The 15444-nt window shown below is 36.4% G+C and overlaps 1 protein-coding gene across 1 annotated transcript in view; it reads left to right on the top strand.

Annotated features, from left to right (window-relative positions):
• Nucleotides 1-15444, top strand: part of DCC (DCC netrin 1 receptor) — a 1193354-nt gene that overhangs the window by 963939 nt on the left and 213971 nt on the right. The window contains 1 exon segment of the mRNA XM_079943413.1: nucleotides 6627-6768. Coding sequence (XP_079799539.1) covers nucleotides 6627-6768 — 142 coding nt within the window.

Here is a 15444-nt window from a genome sequence, read left to right as displayed (position 1 = left end):
CAACACTGGAAAAGGATTACTTTCTCGCTCTCAAGTAATGAAAGGGCCAAAAGTCAAGTCACAGCTACTAGAATTGATTTTTCAAAAGTCAAGGACACGTGTTAAGTACTTTTAATAAAAATCATTACCAGGCTTGCCCATGAAGACTAGGTTGTGACAGCTTTAGGTGGCTTGGTGAGGGGATGGGCAATAGAATCTGAGCCACTGAGCACTGACAATATAAGTTACATAGAGAAAATAAGATACATTATACCACTGAATAAGAAAAAGTTACTGAACACTTTCATTTAATTTCAAAGTACAATATAATTTGGGACATCCCGCCATATCATCTGCAGAAGAACCTGCACAGAACCTATTTGATCTTTGCAATCTGCTTCTGATTGCTTGAAATCAATGAGAAAGCATAAAAGATGCTAATAAATTTAGCTGCTACCCACATACGAAGATGAATAAAAATGATGAAATTACTTCCAAAGATGAATAATAACCATTGAGGGGTTTACCTCCAGTCATGCAGAGCATATACCTGATTCTATTCATTTATTGCTGCCAGGCATTGGTATTAAGGTATTGGTCATGTGGGAATAATTGATGCAATCACTGGAAGTCCTCATATATGATAAAGAAAAATTATTAGCTGTCAAAAACTAAGTATTCGTGTAATCATTAACACATTTAAAATCTCCAGGCTTATCAAGTGATTTACAATCATTTGGTAGAAATACTAAGCACAATTATTCTCCCATTTTCAATATGTGCATTGAGATTGAGGCCATTTATAAGACATGAGAGGTCACTCAGCAAAGTTACAGCAAAGCACTAACTCATAAGGTTTTGCCTCTTGGTCTAAGACCTTCATTTTTCTTAAAATTTTCTGTTTAAATTTAAATTTGTCTTCAAAAAAACAAGATTGTAGTCCTTAGAAAATGACCCTTCTTGATTTGTCAAGGGCTACTAGAGGGAAGGCCTATTGGATGTATTAAAAACTAATTACTTGGGCTTCCCTGGTGGCGCAGTGGTTGAGAGTCCGCCTGCTGATGCAGGGGACATGGGTTCGTGCTCCGGTCTGGGAAGATCCCACATGCCGCGGAGCGGTTGGGCCCGTGAGCCATGGCCGCTGAGCCTGCGCGTCCAGAGCCTGTGCGTCTGGAGCCTGTGCTCCACAACGGGAGAGGCCACAACAGTGAGAGGCCCGCGTAGCGCAAAAAAAAAAACAACCAATTACTTAAATTCAGTTCAAAGAATATTTTTTTTTTTTTCCGCGGTACGCGGGCCTCTCACTGTTGTGGCCTCTCCCGTTGCGGAGCACAGGCTCCGGAGGCGCAGGCTCAGCGGCCATGGCTCACGGGCCCAGCCGCTCCGCGGCATGTGGGATCCTCCCGGACCGGGGCGCGAACCCGCGTCCCCTGCATCGGCAGGCGGACTCTCAACCACTGCGCCACCAGGGAAGCCCCTAAAGAATATTTTGATAGGAGAATTTAGGTGAACAGAATTTCCAAGTAGTTGCTCTATGATTATTTATTTTCGTATGAAATAATAAAAAGGACATCAGACTCAGCAGTCTGATAATCGCCCTGTGATGATACAAGGTGACTTCTGCCTGTTCATTTAACTCTGTGCCTCAGTTACCTCCTTTATAAAATTGTAAAATGGTGAAAATATCAGCCATGACTATCTTGAAGCATTGAAAACTAAAAATAAGATGTGTAGGGGAGTATAAATATAAGGTAGTCGTTCAATCTGGTTTTCTTTACTAGTGTCTAAACACTTAAGAGCAAAGAACACATCCACGCATGTGCATGTATGTGCACGTGTGGAGGGGGGAGATGACGTGTATGTATGTGTGCGTGCATGTGGGTGCATGCATATTTAAGGCTGTGCGTTCTTTGGGTGCCGAGTACAGTGTATTGTTATTTTATTCATTAGTTTGTCTCTCTTAAATGAGCACATTGATCTAACCATGTGTTTCCTTAGCATGGCCTAAAAATACTGATTTTTTTTCCATCTGCCTTTTCATTACGTTGTCCTATGTGTCCCATTTACTGTAGCCACTGCGCAATTACTTGACCTTTACTTAAAGAGGCTCCACACTGTCATGACACCTTGAACTTGCTCTTGATATTTACTCTGTCTTAAATATCTTATTTATCCCCTCCTTGAAGTCCTATTCACACTTGAAGGATGGTCTCCTTGTCAAATCTTTTTTGACCACATGACACAGAATTAATCTCTCCCTCTATTATATTTCCACTGTATCTTCTGGGATTATCTATTCTAGCATTTAGCAGTTTGTTTTCATTATGAGTTTACATCTCTGTTTCCTCAGCCAGAATGAATGTACTATCATGATTCATTTGAGTGTTTCCATAGTCCCAAAGACAGTGCTTGCAACACAGCAGAGATATAGTTAATATATTTTGAATGAATAATAACTGAATGAATTAGACTCTCAGCCTTTGGAACTCCCATGAGAAGCAACATTAAGTAGGAAAGAACGCCAGCTTCAAACTGGAATTATCTCAGTTCATGTCCTGCCTCTATCACTTACTGCCACATGGTTTCAAGTTACTTAACCATTCTATGTCCCCATTGACATGATTGTACAAAGGGCATAAAGACAGACTTAACTCACTGCGTCACTGTGAGGGTAAAATCATAGCTCACATAGATATGTGCGGTGCCTAGACCATTTCCAGGTCTAGAGTCAATGCAAAAAAAAGCGTTAACAAGTATTAATAAGAGTGGTACTTAGCTTCTCACACTTAAAGGACAATGGGGGTGAAGTAAATGATCCCAGTAGTGCCATACTCTTTCAAGTATATTCTAACAACTTAAATAATCAGATTAATTTTATTTAGCTAAGTTCCTCTGAAATTATTAAACTATGTTTATTATATAATTATATTTGATCCTTATTATTTGTAGAGTCTATATGTGCAAATTCACCTACCTGCTAAAATTTATTTGTGTCCCAAAATCAATACCCACAGTATCCTTACAGTCATTTGCAGACTTGTGCACATGTGGAACAGTGAAAACTTTGAGTCTCCAGGAGCACATGTTTGCAGCTGAGGCTGAACAAGGAGATGCTCTGTTTTCTTGTTTCAGTTCTCATATTGTAACTAAGTGTCCCTTTTGTGGTCAAATAAATGCCCAAATAAAATACCACATTTTTTGCCCTCCCCCCCTTTTTTTTTTGCTTTCTGTTGGCAATTTTGCTGTTTAAAATGGTTCTCAAGTGTAGAGCTCAAGTGTTGTCTCGTGTTCCTAAGTGCAAAAAAACTGTGATGTACCTTAAGGAGAAATACATATATTAAATAAAGTCCATTCAGACATGCATTATAGTACGGTTGGCCATGAGTTCAATGTTAATGAATCCACAATGATATTAAGTAAGGTGCCTTTAAACAGGAACATGTATGAAACAAGGTGATGTATTGATGAGTTTACAAAAATGTTGTGACCAAAGTCTCACAAGAACCTAAACCTGTATTTTCCCTGGGAACAATATTACAATACTCCCAAATTCAGTGTTTGCAGTGCCTTTACAGAAAATAACTACTGCAAATTATGAGAATTGACTAGAGTTGGCATGTCCTTTGAAATGTTTTAAAATGCTGAGCAAATAACTGTGCCTTTAGATGATTTCTTAAATCCTTTTACAGAAATTTAATCATTTGTAGAGCTAGCTAATTTGTAGCAGATCTGGAAGAAGGGTTTCAAAACCCGGTCTCCCTGGAGAACACTGCTCTGCCTCTGCTATACCCACATAATTGAAACAGTGTCAAAGTGGCCTTGGGTTGTGGGCTAAGAGCTCAGAAGTCCATTCCTTGACATTGTGTTCAGCCTCTTTCTGACAGTCATTTATTTCTCAACTGTTCTGTGTGTTTATTTTTAAAAAATGAATGTAAAATTTCATCAAAGTATTATTATTCATATATATATATATATATATATTTTTTTTTTTTTTTTTTTTTTTTTTTTTTTGCTGTACGCGGGCCTCTCACTGCTGTGGCCTCTCCCGTTGCAGAGCACAGGCTCCGGACGCGCAGGCTCAGCGGCCATGGCTCACGGGCCCAGCCGCGCCGCGGCATTCGGGATCCTCCCAGACTGGCGCACGAACCCGTGTCCCCTGCATCAGCAGGCGGACCCTCAACCACTGCGCCACCAGGGAAGCCCTCATTGCCTATTTTAAAGCCCTCAATCACATTCTGAAGTACTGGGGATTAGGATATCAATATATGAATTTGGGGTTTTGGAGGGCAGGGGGCAAAATTCAGCCCATAGCAATGTGTCTTGACAATTGTATCCACCCATGTGACAGACATGAACTAAGATGCAGTTTTATTACCCAAAAAGTCTCTTTGTACCCATATCCAATCAATCCTCCAGTGAAGTTGCCATAGGCAACTACTTTTCTGATTTGTATTACTGTAGATTAGTTGTATCTATTCTTGAATTTCTCATATCAATGGAATTATGCAGTATGTACTTTTTTGAGTCTGGTGTCTTGTCAAATCCAATCATACATCTTATTGCTATTTTCCTCACTATCTTCCGAGAATTCCGTATTTCTCTTTCTGATTTGGATCTCTGTTGGATTTCAAATCTTTTTCTTCCTTAGTTTGCACTCTCATTTTCCTTGCGCATACCGTCATTAACCTCCTGATAAAGGGTACACAGATGGATATCTTTGAGGCCACTCGTATCTGAAATATCCCTATACTGATACTTATGCAAGTGTATGTTCTCATGCTTGTGTTATAGTTTCCTCATACATCATAATTTATTTGGCTTGACATGGAATTCTAGGTTTAAATGTTTTCAAACATTAAATGTTTTTGAGAAATCTGATGTTATTCTTATTCCCGATTATGTTTTATGTACCCCTTTTCTTCTTTTTTTTTTTCTTCATTCTGGAAGCTTTTGGATCGTCCCTCCCCCATGAGGCTCTAGTGTTTCACATAATATGCTTTAATGTGGTTCTTTTCATTTATTATGTTAGATATTCCATCATCCCTTTCAGAATGGGCTCTCAAGTCTTCCAGTTCTGCAAAGTTTTTATTGGGGAGGAGGATTTTTTTGTTTTTTGTTTTGATTTGTTTTGTTTTTTCTAATTTACTGTGTTTTATTTTTCCTGTTCCTTCATTCTCTCATCTTACTATTTGGGTGTCAAAAATTATGGACTAAACCTCTGATTTCTTATCTTTTCTCTCCAATTTCCTTTGATTACCTTTTTTCCCCCAATGAATTTTGGAAGGTGTCTATTAATTTATCTTCGAATCTATCTATTGAATATTTAATTTGTGCAACCAAATTATACATGTCATAAGCTTTTTCAAAATCTTTTGTTTTTCTTGTATTTTATACTATTTATGGATGCAGTAGCTTCTCTTTGATTATTAGGGTATTAATGACAGTTCTTTGGATCCTTTATCCTTACACTAATGCTGTTTCCTTCAAGTGCCATTATGCTCTTATGTGTTTTTCTCTCTGTATGTTATGGCGAAGGCTTTGTTTTCAATGTCTGATAGTCTTAAATTACCAGTTTACATAAAAATGCAGTACTAAAAAGGTGATTATGAAGTGCAAACTCTAGTGCATGAGTAGAGGTTATAAAGTGGTCTCCTCACGGTTGGGGAATTGATCAGGAACCTATCTGTTCTTTTCTCTTATTCTTTTAAATTTTGTCTAGAGAACAATTATCTGATATTCTGGCTGGGAAGTGTACACCTGGTTGCCATTGCTCTGGGTATCAGATGAAGGAAGAAGACTTGAGTGTCTTATGTCATTGACTTAACAACCCTTGCCCTCATCTCTATTCTCTCCTGTGCCTGGTGTCCCTGAATCTGTGGCTTCTGTTTCAATATCCCTGGAGAATGAAGCTTCCAGCTACTCCAAGATCAGGGAGTGTTAGCAGACTGGTTTTGCAGAATGTGATAGGACTTTCAATCCATCTTCTGTCTCAGAAACATAACTGTCCTGCTTTGTAAGGTATTTAGGAAGTAACAGTTTCTAGTCTTCCCTGAATTTGGTCCTGCCAATCACCTTGTTTTCATTAATATCTCTTAAGGAGGTACTTAGGTTTCATCTCTCTCCTTTGGCTCAGTCACACTTTTCCTCATTTGCACCTTCAAAAAATTTGTTAACCTCTCTCATTCACTAGAGTCCTATTAATCTATTCCTTATAGGTTTATACCATTTAGAATATTTTACTGTCATTTTAGTGACATTTACAAAGGAGAGATGATAATGCATGTAATCAACCAAATGAATTGTGTAAATTTGTCAAAATCAGACATATAGTTGTAAGAATGGATTTAATTTGGTTCTAAGGGGTAATCCCTAACACTTCTTGCATCTCTGCCTTATTTGCACTTATGTTTGTGTCAATTCTTTTTTTTTTTTTTACATCTTTATTGGAGTATAATTGCTTTACAATGGTGTGTTAGTTTCTGCTTTATAACAAAGTGAATCAGTTATACGTATACATATGTTCCCATATCTCTTCCCTCTTGCGCCCACCCTCCCTATCCCACCCCTCTAGGTGGTCACAATTCTTTGACCCTATCCTGTTGTCCTTCCTTTCTCCAATCTTTTAATTTACGTCTGTTATTTTACAGAGTATCAAAGTAAGCTGGCTGCCTCCTCCACCAGGAACACAAAATGGATTTATTACCGGCTATAAAATTCGACACAGAAAGACAACCCGCAGGGGTGAGGTGGAGACACTGGAGCCAAACAACCTCTGGTACCTGTTCACAGGTCAGTGTTCACGTGGTGGGGTCTTGGAAGGTTTTGATGAATTAAATGCCTCAGCATCAAAATATTTTTTGCTGGTAAACAACTTAACCATTTTTTTCCTGTTAAATGGCATGTGCTGGTCTGAACGAGAATAACCTTTACATTTTTAACTTGATATTCCCTGTAATGCTTTCACTACGTATTTTACTTCTGGATCATCATCTTAATAAACATATCATTGAATTTTTATCCATATTAGTTTCTTAGTATTATTGGTTCAACAACTTCTGTTGTCAAATAATTTTTAACTGTTTAATAACTTTTTTTTTTTTTTTTTTTTTGGTGGTACACGGGCCTCTCACTGTTGTGGCCTCTCCCGATGCGGAGCACAGGCTCCAGACGCGCAGGCTCAGCGGCCACGGCTCACGGGCCCAGCCGCTCTGCGGCATGTGGGATCTTCCCAGAGCGGGGCGTGAACTCGCGTCCCCTGCATTGGCAGGCGGACTCTCAACCACTGCGCCACCAGGGAAGCCCTGTTTAATAACATTTAAAAGTCGTGTAATCAAATGGTTCCAAGTTTAAGTCATTTTGAGCCTTGTTCCCTCAAACTCCAGGAGTGAGAATGAAGTTAGAAAATGGAGAGAGGGGTAGTTTGGGTAATAAAGAGAACAAGTCTACTTTCCATAAATAAAAAAGTAAATTCACTTACATAGCAATGTTGGTGGAACTCATAGTGGGTCAAAATTCTCTCTGAAAACTGGACCCAGTTTCCATGTAGTACTTAGATATATTTTTTTTATTTTATAAGATTAATAATCATATATTTCCTTTAACTATTGGAACCATTAATACATGTCAGTCCAGTTCCTGGAAAACAGAGACTGAGTCAGGCTTTCAAGTTAATGCATTTGGGGTGCAAGCCCAGGAAAGCAAGAGTGAGGGAACAAGGAAAATGAGCCAGGGAGGAAAATAAATCAAATAATGATGACGTATTATTGAGCTGGCCCCAAGTTTAGAACAAACCCACAGCTTGCTTGGCCTTGGTAGGGTATCACTAGAGAAGCTAATTTAACTGCTGTGGCCCACAGAGGATGGCTGGATAGGAAGCGTGAGCAGTTCCTCTCTTGTCTATCATTGGTCAAAGTAAGCCCACCAATAGGTTGTTAACTGTTTTGTACCTCCTGCCGGCCCCCTGGGAAGCCGGCACTTCTGGTAAATGTACAAACATGGAATTCTCTCCTTTTCCTCAGCACTTTATGTGGTGATGGCTTGGTCTAGGGTGGAAGCAGCACTTGGGGCTGTGTAGTACCAAAGAGAGCATGAACTAAGGGTTTGGAAAGCAAAGCATATAGCAGTGGCTCATGGCAAAAACTGGCGGGTCAAGTTGAACGTGTGTGTCACGGCACATAAACTGGCTGCATGACAACATGCAAATTAAAAATCATAACTTACAGAAAATGGATAACTATCATCGCAGATGAGAATAAAGGAAAGTAACTCCTTATTTATTCCTTTCTCTGTATGAGGTACTCAGTAAATTTCCATCTGAAATCATAAAACACACACAATTTAAGCTACTTGCTCAGCCTACAATATGAGACTTGATAGAAAGCTGGTTTTTCCCTTTAGGTTTTGCCTCTTATGCCTATAAAATGTTAATGTGATTGTGAGAGTGCTTCCAAAATAGATTACCAAAAAATTACATTACTTGTTTTATATCTGGACAGAATCTCCTAGGAAGGTATTATTAAGTCTAAGCGGAACTTATGGCACTCTACCATTCCATTTAAAAAGCTTAAGGAAAGCCAAGATCCTGTCTTTTTCCTGGATAAAATGATGAGAAGAAGGTAAAAATATTGAAGTGAGGCATGTTTGCTCACTGGAATATTTGGTACAACATGTACATAGTTTACTTTAAAATAAATCACCAAAATTGAAAAATCCTGCTTTAAAAATTTTAGTATAATTCCTAAGAGTTAATATTTGAATAGAAGAAGAGGCTCTAAGAATAATTTAATCCAAACCTTGTATTTTAATAGATATTGGCATTTGAAGCCCTGAAACTTTTTTTAATCATTGCTTTTCCTTCTCAAATGAAAAATATTAAAAATATAAAATAAACTTCTTTTTTATAAAATAATTAAAATATGAGCATTCCAATAGAAAAACTAAGGACTGGATATTCAATTTACAGAACTATAAATAGCCAACAAGTGTAATAAAATGTTCAATCTCATTAGCAGAGAAATGCAAATTAAAACAAAATTGAGTTAGCATTTTCCTTTGATTAAAGTAATAAAGATAAAAATGAATGATGATACACTGTTTTGGAAAGTGTACAAAAGAAACATGAACTCTCATATACTACTTGTGGGACAGAAAGCTTCTAGAATCTTTCTGGAAAGCAATGTGGAGATTTCTGTTATATACAGATGTATGTGTGTGTATGTGTGTGTATTCATAAATGTATGAGTCAAGTTTCCAACTTCTAGGAGTTTGTTCCAATTCGGCAGACATATTTTTTTGCAAAGTTTTGAACTAAAAACATGTTCATTGCACCGTTACTTTAATAGCAAATAACAAGAAAAAAAATGACCCTAAGTATCTAACTGTAGGCAGTTAACTAGAAAATTCAGACACAATCATATCAAGGAATACTGTATATCTATTGAGAATACTGTAACGTAAACATGTTAAATTACATGTTAAATATTTAAAGCATGTTAAGTGAATAACTCAGTTTTAAATCAGTATTAAGCATGAGTCCATATTTATAAACCAAAAAATCCGTAAGAAAATATTTAGAATAATATGTTCTAAATATCAAAATATTAATAGTGATTATTGCTTACTTTTGTAACAATAAAATATGCATTTAACTGCATATGTACAGTGAAAAACAAATAAAATGTCAAGACTCTGATGTTTTTGATTTTTTTGACTTTTGATTACCAAAATTGAAGATTTCCTACCACTGACTTTAACTGTATGCCCATTGAACAACTAAGAAGGGACTGGTCAAGAAAATAAATGAAGAATGACCTTACTGATATGAATTGTTTAGTATTTATGGGTTTTTTTGCCAAATGGAATTTAACACATTCAGCTTAATATAATCAAGCCAAAATTTTGACGCTCTAAATATACAAATTTTAGGATTTACTTTCGACGAAAAGCAAAATTGTTTAAAAAGATAACTATATAGAGCAGCAAGTTTTAGCCTTTTTACTATCAAAGATGCTATATTAGTCCTAGGGGGGTTGTAACAAATTACCACAAATGTGGTGGCTTAAAAGAACAGATTTTTTTTTCAGTTCAGGAGAAACCAGAAATCTGAAATTAAGGTGTCTGCAGGATTGGTTTCTTCTGGAGACTCTGAGAGAAAATGTCCTATGTTTGTCTTCTAACCTCTGATGGTTGCTGGCAGTCCTTGACATTCCTTAGCTTATAGATGCATCTCTCAGATCTCTGCCTCCATCTCTGCATGACTTCCTCTGTGTGTCTCTACGTCTCTCTTCTTATCAAGACACCATTCGTTGGATATAGACTGTAGTAATCCAGGATGATTCCATCGCAAGGTCCTAAAGTAATTATATCTGTTAAGACCATATTTCCAGGAAAGGCTATATTTGGATGTTCCAAGTATACTGTATTCTACTCACTAGACACCTTTCATTACTTTTCCTCTCAAGGACAATCATTTTGAATTATACCCTCTAATGAAACTTTAGTTATCCAAAAATAAACAATTCAGCCCTATATCTTTATTCCTCTAAGATATATGCGGCAATTAACCCTTCTAATCAGCATAGGATAACCCATCTTCACTCTGGTTTAATATCATTCCAATCAAAAGCAAAGAAATAGGATGAATTAATTAGCTTGTTATTGAAATGATGCACAAATGCCCCTTCCCATCTTTATAGATTTGTAGGAATCTGGACTCCAAACTTGAAACCTTTATTCAGAATGTTCCTTCTTCATTTCAATTGTTATAAAATGAATTTGAGAGTGCAAACATAATCTGAGCAGTTATACTTGTAACTGTACTTGATATGTATTGCAAAAAAGTCACACAGCCTCATTTTTAATTTGAAATAGAGAATTACAAAAACCCAGAGGATAGCCTCATACTCTTAAAACATTAAAAACAAGCTTTGCAAAGCCTCTGCCTTCCTCTCCCCAGTTCTGTGTCCTGGCTTTAGTAATGCACGTTGCATTCCTAGATGTAGTGGGAATGTCTTTCAGGCTACAAAGCATTGAGGAATCAGGAAGTACCACACACTGGTTGATTGGCTGTGTTTTTGACTTGTCCCCAGGATATATTTAGTAACTTACCCACTTTGTAGTAAGCGGAAGTAATTGATTTTCTATATGAATCTTCAGCACTTTAAAATGTACAGGATTTGCCCCCATGTTTTCAATACCTGTAAAGCACATGGATATGTTGATTTGGCTGTTAGAAAATTGAAAATGCCAGAATGCTTCCTTTGGATGGTATAAATATTCAGATGTAGAGACTCAAATATTGTTTTTTACAGTCTTCTATTTGTTAGGCAGTTGTTTTTTGTTGTGTGTGTTTTTTTTACTAGGATAATGAGACATCTGCAATAACAAAGTAATTCAGAGTTATAACAAGGAGTTTAAATCACTGCTATCAGTTTTATTGTGGGAACCCAAGTCAACTAAATTTTAAAGTGCTGTTTTTAATTTTTGAGTGCTCTTCAGAGAAGGTTGTTTGGAACTGAATTGAAGAGTTTTCTCATGCTTCACGACCAATATAAAAATAAATATAGTGGTAAACATGCATTGGTGTTTTATGGACTGAAAAATTGAAATAATGGCACAGCAATTTTATTACAAGGTTAGCATTAGGGGAATAAAGGGAAGTTATATTGTTTGAATAATACATCATCTGTTGACCATAAGTTTTAAGAAACTAGAAAAGAACTGAAGAATTACAGAGTTTGAAGGCACTTATTACTGGGGATAGAAACAGGCAGAAGACCATCTGCTTTTAACAATAGAATTTTTTTACAGCTAAGAAAAGTATTGCTACCTATACCTTACTTCTTTTAGAATAAAGTTGTACTTAGAAGCAGCTAGGCACACACACATGCGCGCGCACACACACACACACACACACGCACACGCACATTGAGATTGAACTATACGCCCCTGACAAACAGAACAGGAAACACACAATTCATCACATCCAAAGCCCTTTTTTTTTATAGAAGAGGTAACTGAAGTCAGAAGAATGACATTTCTAGGATGTACCATTAGTTAATGGTATAGATTCCAACTAGATCACAGACGTTCTGATTCCTAGTTATGTGCTCCTTGTACTATACAGTGTTGTCATCTTTAGCTCACTTTACTGTGAGTGACTCTGGCCGTTGTGTCAATCTGTAAAAAAGCATTGATATAAACAATTTTAACATTTATAACAATAATAACAGCAATAGCAACTTTGACAACAGCTCTATGCTGGAAACAGTATGGAGGTTCCTCAAAAAGTTAAAAACAGAACTGCCAATGAACCACCAATCCCACTTCTGGGTACATATCCAAAAGAATTGAAATCAAGATCTCAAAGAGATAGCTGCATTCCCACATTCATTGCAACGTTGTTCGCAAGAGCCAAGGTAGAGAAACAACCCAAATTTCCATCGACAGACGAATGGATGAAGAAACTGTGGTATATACATACAACGGAATATTATTCAGCTTTAAAATAGAAAACAAAACCTTGCCATTTGCTGCAACATGGGTGGACCGGGAGATATTATGCTAAGTGAAATGTCAGTCCCAGAAGGGCAGATACATGATTCCGCATATATGAGGTATCTAAAATAGTCAAACTTTTGGAAACCGAGAATAGAATGGTGGTTGCCAGGGGAGAGGGAGAGGGGGAAATGGGCAGTTGTTCAATGGGTATAAAATGACAGTTATACAAGATGAATAAGTTCTAGAGATCTGCTGTACAACAAGTACCTATAATTAACAGTACTGTATCGTGCACCTAAAAACCTGTTTAGAAGTCATCTCATGCCAAGAATTCTTAACATTAAAAAAAAATAATAAAAGCAAGAGGACAAAAGAGTCTTTTGAAGGTGATAGATAGGTTTATTACCTTGATTGTGGTGATGGTATCATAATGTATACATATGTCCAAACTCATTAAAATATATACATTAAAAATGCAATTTGGGGCATATTAAGTATACCTTGATATAGCTGAAAAAATATCCATGATAAGAAAATAGAACTGTATCTATTTTAAAATTTAATCTTTATAATGATTTTTTATTCATATACACATTTTATTGTTGAGAAATCTTAGGCAAAGAAAGAGGGCTAGTAAGTTTTTCAAGGTCATGCAACTAATAAGTGGTGCAGCAAAAACTTAAGTCTAATTCTACCTGAATTGAAAACCTATACTCTTAACTCTTAAACTATAGGTAATATGATGTTGACCATAAGCAATGACTATGTGGTTGTGTGAGTATGTAAAGGGATAGTGAAATAATGCAGGGATGGAAAGAGATATCTATTGAATAGTAAAAATTGAGGATTAACTTTGTAACTAGAGGAAGTGAGTAACTTTAGAAGAGATTAAGTCAAAACTTGCCTACCAATTTATTTTTGAAATACTGTTTAATATTTCCAGTAGCCCAACTCAGGAAACACATCTCAGATAACAGCTTTGAGAAATACATACTCAAAACAGCTTTTGATTACATGCTGGTTTCCTTCTATCCCATCTCCAATGAATGAATGAATGAATGAATGCATGCATCCATCCATCCATCCATCAATGGAATGTTTCAAGTGAGAAAATAATCTGCAAATGTTAGTTATCTTTATGTCTATTAAATGCCTAATTTAATAAATTATTTTTGAAAGCAGTTTGTCATTTGATTCTCAAAAGAATACTCTAAGGTAGAAATGCAGGTATTATTACCTAAGAACTGTATATGAGAAACTGAGATTAAAAGAGCTCTCAGAACATCTAAAACTTGTCTGGCCAACTACCCCTCACTGCAAAAAAGCAGGAACATTTGAAAGCTAGAATTCAGGGTAATGTACTGACTGACTCTGAAAAGCCAAAATTTCTGGTTTTGCTTATCACTGCATCCTCCACTTATCTAGACTAGAAGAGGGTCACAGGTTTAATTCTGTTGCTAAAAGTCTGGTACAGAAAGCACTGAATTTAGAATCAGAAGGCTTGGGTAAAGATATCTTGAAAGTGGAATTTAATTTTTTTTTAATCCCACTGTGTAAAACTCAGATTTATCTGTAGGTAATACTATAGTAAAGCAGATTCAATGCAATCTAAAGAAGAACTTTTATTAACAAGCAAAACTGTTGGAGTGGATTCCATCCCTTGGTGAATTTCTTATTCCAAAAGTATCCCTGCTTTATTTACAGGACCACTTAGTTGGATGTACAGTGTTAGATGGGCCGTTTGACTAGACATTATGATCTCTTTTAATATTGGGATGTTATAAAATCTTTAAATATTTTCTTATACTTAATCTAGAATTTCTGGGTGTTATTAGTGAGATTCCACAACAACACTCTAGAATAAATTCCAAAAGTTTTAAAATTTAAGCTAAAATATAATATTTCAAAAGTTAACAGCATTTTCAGGTTGACCTAGGTACTACTCTATATAGAGTATTAAAGCTTCACTACTGATATCATAGAGAGAAAGATACGAAAAGCTACGCTACTGTATATGGTTAGAAGGGATATTCTGATAAGTAGCTTGGGGGGGGTGCCAGGTGAGACCTCATAGGGGAAGCACGTAGTGGTTGGTCTTTTAACTGCCTTCTAATTGTTACTTCAAGTTATTATTCAAGATATTAGTAGGCTTTTGTTTTACTCAAAACTGAATTAATGATACTGACAGAGCCTAAACTCAACATATGTAAATTGAAATTTGGCAAAATTATAAGAAGAAATTTGCATATCTACTTTATAGTGAGATATTTTAATTAACTTATGTTAAAAATTGATAGATTCTGCATGAGAAACACCACTCGATTTAAAGTCAAATGAATGGAACAGACTATACGGCATTCAGAAAGATTTATGTTTATAGTCAAAATATTGCATGTAAGAGAATGGTATGTCAGTCAAGGTTTGACCAGAGAAACAGAATCAGTGGAGATATATACTAAGAGATTTATTGCAAGCAGTTGACTTAATTGACTATGATGGCTGGCTGGGCAATTCCGAAATCCACAGGGCAGGCCATCAGGAAAGATAGCTGCAGGTGAAATTTCTTCTTCAGGGAAGCCTCAGTCTGCACTTCAGTCCCTTCACCTGACTGAATCCGGCCCACCCAGATTATCTAGGATAATATCCCTTATGTAAAAGCAACTGAATATGGACTTTAGTCGTATCTACAAAATACCTTCCCAGCAACACTGAGTGTTTGATTGAATAACTGGGGACTTTACCTTAGCTAAGTTGACACATAAAACTGACCATCACACAAAGTATTTCAAATCAGTCACTGGAGGTGGTACTGAATAATTGTCCATCCATTTCAAAGAAAAATGAAGTTAAATTTCCCCTTACTGTAAAAGAGTATATTCTTGATGGACTTAAACTATTTGAGGTGAGACCACTATGAAAGTCATGAGCTGTAATGATTGCAATAATTCGGTAAACATTTCTTCCTAG

This window comes from Stenella coeruleoalba (assembly GCF_951394435.1).
Source record: "Stenella coeruleoalba genome assembly, chromosome: 14".
In the NCBI taxonomy this organism is placed as follows: Eukaryota; Metazoa; Chordata; class Mammalia; order Artiodactyla; family Delphinidae; genus Stenella; species Stenella coeruleoalba.
The sequence above is the reverse complement of the archived record's forward strand: the minus strand, read 5'-3'. Positions and strand labels throughout refer to the sequence as shown.